This window comes from Quercus robur, chromosome 7 (genome assembly GCF_932294415.1).
Source record: "Quercus robur chromosome 7, dhQueRobu3.1, whole genome shotgun sequence".
Lineage (NCBI taxonomy): Eukaryota > Viridiplantae > Streptophyta > Magnoliopsida > Fagales > Fagaceae > Quercus > Quercus robur.
The window spans coordinates 22478800-22486245 of record NC_065540.1 but is presented as its reverse complement, the minus strand read 5'-3'; the positions used below and the strand labels follow the sequence as shown (position 1 = coordinate 22486245).

General features: G+C 35.3%; 1 protein-coding gene across 1 annotated transcript; it reads left to right on the top strand.

Annotated features, from left to right (window-relative positions):
- Positions 1-227: 227 nt before the first annotated feature.
- Positions 228-3997, top strand: LOC126692779 (myosin-binding protein 7-like). Its single transcript, XM_050388542.1, has 4 exons — positions 228-831; positions 986-2580; positions 2953-2999; positions 3570-3997. Exons 2-4 carry the CDS (start codon positions 1186-1188, stop codon positions 3673-3675), a joined length of 1548 nt encoding a protein of 515 aa, XP_050244499.1. The 5' UTR covers positions 228-831; positions 986-1185; the 3' UTR covers positions 3676-3997.
- The last annotated feature ends 3449 nt before the right edge of the window (positions 3998-7446 follow it).

Sequence of the window (7446 nt, the reverse complement as noted above, 5' to 3'; positions counted from 1 at the left end):
CAGAGTAATATTTGACTCAATCCTTCATCAATCTCCAATCATCAACATAAATTTTATTTTCCTCCCAACAACAAAAAAACAGAAAAAAGAAAAACCATTTCACTAGGTAAATAAAATTCCATCATCAATTCAATTGAATTCACCATATTCCCCTATTTTCTTCGACCCCCACCCAAAAAAAAAAAAAAAAAAACCCAAAGTCCCAGGAAAAGAAAGTTCATGCTGTGATTAGTTGTAGGGCCCGACAAATCATCAGTCACCAGATCAAAATTACACACATCCCAACCAACTCCAAATCTATTTTCACTCATCCACAGCCGTCAATCTCTCTCTCTCTCTCTCTCTCTCCTCAGAATTTTCTCTGTTCGAAAAATTATGGCTCTCTCTCTCTCTTTCTCTCTCTTCAACTACATCACGAAAACGAAGAAAAAAATTAAGGAAGGCGAATAATAAAAGAGAGAAATCCAGTCAGTCCACGGGGAGAGAAACCAAAAAACAACAAAGGAAAGGAGAAAAAAATCTAGGGTTCCTAAAAAATATCCAAATCTATCTCTCTCTCTTTCCTCGTTGATTTTTCTTTCCCTCCAAACAACATTTCCTTCTCCTTCTCAAAATTATTTCCCTCTTTTTTTTTTTGGTTTTTTCCAAGAAAGCGAGGGAAAATATTTACCCATTTTCCCCGGGTTTTTCGTTGCTAGGCCTCTTCCGGATCCGAATTTTCTGTGAGGAAGAAGGTTTTTTTTTGCCGGGGAAAAAAAAATAAAATTTGCCTCCATTTTCAGCTCTCCCAATGAAGGCCTGCTCTGCTCCATGTCTCTTTCAATAATCAAGGTAATCGTTCCTCTCTCTCTCTCTCTCTGTCGGTTTGTTTCAATGGAAAGTTGTTTGTAGGAGATTTTCCGGGAAAGTCTTTGACTTCCCGGGAAATTGGAATTCTTCGATTCTGAGGGTTTTTTTTTATATATTGTTTTTTTATTTGGTTTAGGAGTATTGCGTGTGATTTTGTTGTTTGGATGAAAAATAGACGCTGGTAGTGGAGGTGAAGGATAGAGAGGGGAATTGTTGTTGGAAGATCTATATTCAAGAGGGAGGATTTGGGTGATCAAAGATAAGATTTTTCTTTTGGATTTTGTTGGGTTTCTTTTCATTTGGGATTTTTGCCAAGGATTGAATGCTAAGTAGTTTATGGATTCCGAAGCAATTCCATCTTCGAGCGATTTGGGTAAATGCTGTAATTGTGGATGTAGTTGTTCATTGATCAGTAGTTCTTCGGGGTCTTGGCTTCGATCCGTAAAAAGAAAGTATGATGAATTTGAGGATGCAAACCGATTCGTTATACCTGGTCTCAATTTACCCTCAATTGCTCGGGTCCAAATTGAGAATGAATGTGTTGCACTGCGTGAGATGGTTGGTAGCCAACAGCATTCCATACAGGATTTGTATACTGAATTGGAAGAGGAGAGGAATGCGTCTTCGTCAGCTGCAAATGAGGCCATGTCAATGATATTGAGGTTGCAAAGGGAGAAGGCAGAGATTCAAATGGAGGCCCGACAATTCAAGCGTTTTGCAGAGGAGAAGATGGCACATGACCAACAAGAGCTTTTGGCATTTGAAGATTTGTTGTATAAGAGAGAGCAAGCTATTCAGTCGCTTACTTGTGAAGTACAGGCATATAGGCATCGGATGATGAGTTATGGGCTCACGGAGGCTGAGGCGGATGGTGAGAGAGGTGGGTTTAGCCATGACCCAAGTATGGTGGAGTTTGATGCCCAATTTGAACTCCCCATGTATGACTACCCACCTTTGAAATGCAATCTAAATGAACCCCATGGCCCTTTGGAGGATGATAATGATGTTGAAGATGTTGAGAAATATGCATTTGGTGAGACCCCACGTGCTAGAGATCATTTGAAGAATTTGGATAATAGGATATCTCAGATGGAGAGTCCCAGCACCAGTAGGCTGGATGTAGATGTCTCAGGTTCCAAGAACATTTTAGAAAAGGTTGTAGTTGGTCACTCTCCTAGGCGAACACGACATTTTAGGAGGTTTTCCAATGATTCAAGTCCATCATTCAGGGGTATTGCAAGAGAAACTGGTAGAGATTTCCCCACAGACTCTCCAATGACCATTAGAAGTTACAAGAGGACGGAGTATGCCTCACAGACAGAGGACTATGCCAATTTTAGAAAGTTGGATAATGCATCTGAAGTTGAAGATGACATGAGTGACAGAGTTTATACCATTGATTCTGTCCATAATGGTGCACCAAATAATGTTTTTACTGATCCAAAAGCTGGAGTTGGGATTGGTGAAGATTATGCAACCACTCCAAGGTCACTGAATCAAGTTGATTATGCGGATCCAGATATTAAGAAGCTCTACATGAGGCTTCATGCACTTGAGGCAGACAGGGAATCAATGAGGCAGGCAATTATTTCGATGCGTACTGATAAAGCTCAAATGGTGTTATTGAAAGAAATAGCTCAACATTTGTGTCAGGAAATGTCACCAGAAAGACGAATGACTGTTAAGAAGCCATCTCTTCTTAAAAGCTTTTCATTCATGTCAGTTTTTAAGGTAATTCTGATGTTTTTTTAGTGTTTAGCTGTTTATCAATGGGAATATACATTTTTCTACAACTAGTATTTGTAGAATTTCTGTCAATTTTTTTAGTAATATATTTTTGTTTGGTGTTACCATTATTCTGTCACTATATGGATCTGAACAAGCCCTTCATCCATTCATAACCTGAAGATCTTTCTATTTTTTATTTGAATCTGAAACTCATCATAATGGGTTTGCTGTTTTATAGTTGAAAAGCATGATAAACGAACACATCGAATGATGTTGTAGCTATTATTTTTTCCCCATTAACTTAGCATTCTACAGCATGACTTTTTTTAGCTTTAGCACTTATGCTTTGTATTATTTTTCATGTTTCATGTTCAGTGGATCACATCATTCTTTTTCTGGAGAAAGAAAGCCCGACGAAGCAAGTAAGTAGATTCTAGTACTTATTGGCTGGCTTTATTTCTTGAATAGATCACACTGTTCCTTTTTCTTTTTCTTTTTTTCCCCCTCTTATTAATATTCAATTAGCTACAAACTGCCTCCATATGTTATTTAATAGCCTTTAAGATTAATTCAGAGAAAAAAAGAGTCCTAACTTCAATTTTTTTTATAAAAATTCCTGGAACCTTCAACACCATTGACCTCAAAAATGTAATACTCAACATAGACCCATACCACTTATGTCTTCAGAGATTTTTCATCTTTCTTTTACCAAAGTTACTTGCATAAATATTCTTTTATTGAATCTTAGAATAACATGAAAAGATAAACTATATATATATATATATATATGTATGTATTAAGGGAGAAAACAATTTGTTTAATAAAACAGGGGCTTGTCTTTTTTAGAATGCTTAAAAATTTGATGATTATCTTGGGAACCACATGCATTACTTAACCTGGAGAATGTTGTCCCCTTGGTGGCAGAATTTGTAGTGTGGATCCATAGGATACAAGGTGGTAATTGTTTTGTCACATTTCAAATGTAATTGCAGGTACATGAGTGGGTTATCAGCCAGCAATGTGGGCTTGCTAATGCTTCTAGACAAGGGCCCTCATGCGAGGCCGTGGAGATGTCTTACAAGCACGCAAATTACGTAACTTCACAAATTTACCATATCCATTTGGAGTCTATCGTCATATTTGTGAACAGCAAGTGGATTTTGGTCACACTACTACGTTTAGATTTTGCATTCTTTTTCTGGATTTCTGGTTGCTGCAAAATTCGTTGAATTGTGAGGTTTTTTTACTTTCATATTATTGGGATTGAATGTATTTGGCTGGTTGAAACATGAATGCGGTATAGGCATGTTTGTTCTTATAGTTGGAGTTAAGCCCGAGGTCCTCTTCTGTATATTAGATCTTCCTGTATGACTTCTCAATCAAAATATGCAGTGCATTCTTTTTGCATTCAAGCACAAAACCCCCAATTCAGGCTTGTTCCATTACAAGGGTTGCCCTTGTCTTAATTCTGGATTTTGTTTTCCCATATTTCTTTATCCTGAAACTGACCTCAGTGTGAACCGTTTGCTGCTTTTCTCTGCCTGGTAAAGGTTGTGAACAGCTCCACAGTTTGTTGATTTTGCCAACAAAATAGCGTGTAGGGGATAAGAAAAGCTGAGCCTGCCAACTACTTTCTGCTGAGTGAGATACTGCCAACTTGGTCTAATTAATATCAGTCTTATTATTAAGGGGTCTTGAGGGCGTATGTTTATTCAACTATGAATTGTAATATATGTGCTTTTGAAAGATAAAATGTTCCTATCAAAAAAAGGGTTAGAAAATATACCGTCAAGAGTTCATTGGTTGGTGCATAGAAAATCAAGGTGGGTGTGTGATTTTCTTGTTATTTGTGTAATTTTTTTTTTTTCAAAGGAAAGTATTAAATGTATCTTAGAGTAACTGCATCAGCGTCAGCTCTTCTAAAAAAAATCCATATATTTTACACACAAAAAAAACTGACTTTTTTTTATTTTACATTATCATTTTTACAAAACACTTATATCAGTCCATCTATTATACATTATATTTTATATAAATAATATTTTTATGAGTTAAAGAGAGAGTAAGGGAAAGAGAGCATGTGAGAGGAGAGAAATAATATTAAAATAATATATAGAAGAGCTGCAATAACCATGTATATATGCATAATTACTGTAGCACTTTATGCACAATTTTACACCTACTGACGTGGATGTTTTTTGAGGTCAAAATGTGTAAAATAAGCAACTTTTTGTATTTTGCAAGACTTTACAAGAGTTGATGTAGTTGCTTTAAGTGTGCATTTGGGTCAAGATGAAAAATTAAAATTATTTTACTGTTCAGTTTATTTTTACTACTATTTATGGGTTATTGCACTTTTTGACATTATTTATAAGTTTTACGGTACTATTTCAACTAACTTTTACTTTTATTTACAATACTTTCGGTTATAATTTTTCAATTTTAGCAAAAATAAGTGATATCTAAACACAATCTCTACTTCTAAAGGTAAAAATGGATATGTTGTACTGTGCACATTCTGTAAACTTTTGGTGGTTGTGATTTAATCCTTTTACTAAGGTTTTGCAGACTGCGTCTTTTGACCTTAACTTACCAGCTACAAGAGTGACAACGGTAGAGGAATGGATGTAGAATCCAAATACTCAGATTCCTTCATGGTAGACCGTAGTTTGTTCTTTGCGCTCGTGACAAAGTGACATCCGCTGACTTTTTAACTATCTATTGTTGGCATGATCATGAGCCCATATTATCAATATTAGCCACTTGAGAAATACTGCTTTTACAGTGTTTTTACAATAATTTCACAAAAAATTTTAGGTGTCCAGTTATTACCGGTTTTAATTAAATCCAACTGAAATTACTTTTTTGCATATGTCACTGGATCTAATTTGAACTCAATATTGAAATTATTTTTTTACTCACCGGTAACAACCTCTATTTAAAATTAAAATTCGCTGCAAAGTTGTAATCTAACATTTCTCTCTGTAGTATTGTCAGTTTTCTTCCTAGCAAAGGCAACAATTTGGATGAATAAGATAGCCCAGGATGTGCACTTCTATTTCTTGTATGATTTGTTGCGCTTTCCCTCACCAGCCAAAACTACGGAGTGAGGAAACTTCGTGCTCAAGTACTAATGTACAAACAATCTGAACAAGCAAGCACGAAATTTCCATAATGCTAACACGTCTCTAAGGTTGAATGCATGCCTTTTGATCTATTTTGTCCTCTGTCAAAGAAGATGAAGACAGCTTTACCAAATCTATTTCAAAACCTTTCTCATGAGTATTGACTGAAATGGATTGCCTTTGTCCGAAACCAAATTTCACCAGCCAACCATTTTGTATTATTATTTGGCCTCAAGCACTCGAGCTGTAGAACTGTAGAAGGCATGAGGCTGGGTGAAACTTACTGTCCTTTTCAATATTAAAACAGAAGACAATGGCTACTAAGCCAGCCAGCAGCAAGAAATGGGCTATCAAACAAAGTAGAGCAGTTTTGGCTTTTGAGAACTTTCTACAGAAAATAATACTTGTCAACAGATTAGATGATAAGTCACAGAAGTTCTCTTAAGCATATCTAAGAACCATAAGCTTGAATTTTGAATGAGAGAACCTTAAGAAAAGATTTATTTTCCAATAAGCCCAAATTCAAATGATAGTTCCCTACTCTACTAATAACAGGATAGAGAATAAGGTTATAGAATCATAGATTCAAGACTCATTAGTGCATGTATAATTTTATCACTAAAAAAAAATATTCATCTAGGAATTAAAAACAAAAGAAAAAAAAAATACATAATTCATTTCATGATTACTGATTAGCTATCTATTTAAACTTTCCAACAGCGTCCAACATTTAAACTGTTTTCTAGTTTCTTGTAACATTGCATGTTTCTATATATGAGGAAAGAGAAATAAACAAATTTCATAATGTTGCTACAATTGCCTTTATAGATTACTTTGTGAATTATTTTCTGTGTTAGAACGTTTGCATCAGTCGGTCTAAAATTTTTCGTTTATTATGGCATAAGAACTTTTTTTTCTATTTTAAATAATCATTTTGCAAAAATACTTGCATCAGATTATCCCTACACACTCTATTTTCTTTAAATAATCATTTTTTATTCATCTTTAAAATTATTTTAGCCTACCTACACATCAGAACACACACACTCTTAACCCCGCCCCCCCCCCCCCCTCCCGCGCCAGCCTCCATGGCTCAAATCTGAAAACTCCCTCCACTCAAGTCTCCATGGACGAGCATTCTACCAAAGGTCAATTTACAGTTTACTGTTTAACATTATGTTATATTTGTTTCTTTAATTTTACTTCTTGTTATTGATTTAAAGCTTATGTGGTGAATTTTAAGCGTTGGAATTGGCTGGGAACACAATGAGAGACAATAAGAAGACTTAGGTAGTGCCTAAGAAAACCGGTGCTGGTTCCAAATGATGGCTATTTTGCATTTGCCTAAGAAAACCAATGTTGTTTCCGAATGGGTTTTCCCTTGGGTTTGGGATGGGTTTCGGTTTATTTTGGTTTAATTTCCATTTATTTTAGTTCAATTTTGTGTTTGGAATATAAAGATGTTGTAATGGATCGTGATGGTGAAGTTTTATAATTAAATTTGAATTTTACCCCAAGTTTATTTTGTTTTGATTTTCGTTTACCTTCTGAAGTTCTTAAAGTTCTTTGTTGATTAGAATTGCTTAATTTTTTTTTATTTACACATCGTAAGTCTGGAGAGCGCAGGATTTATTAGCCTCTTCCATGAAATTATAGGTACGGTACACCGAACAAGTTTGGATACTAGAATTGAATAAGCCTTCAATGCGGCCCACTCACTTCATAAATATTAAGACTTGAATTG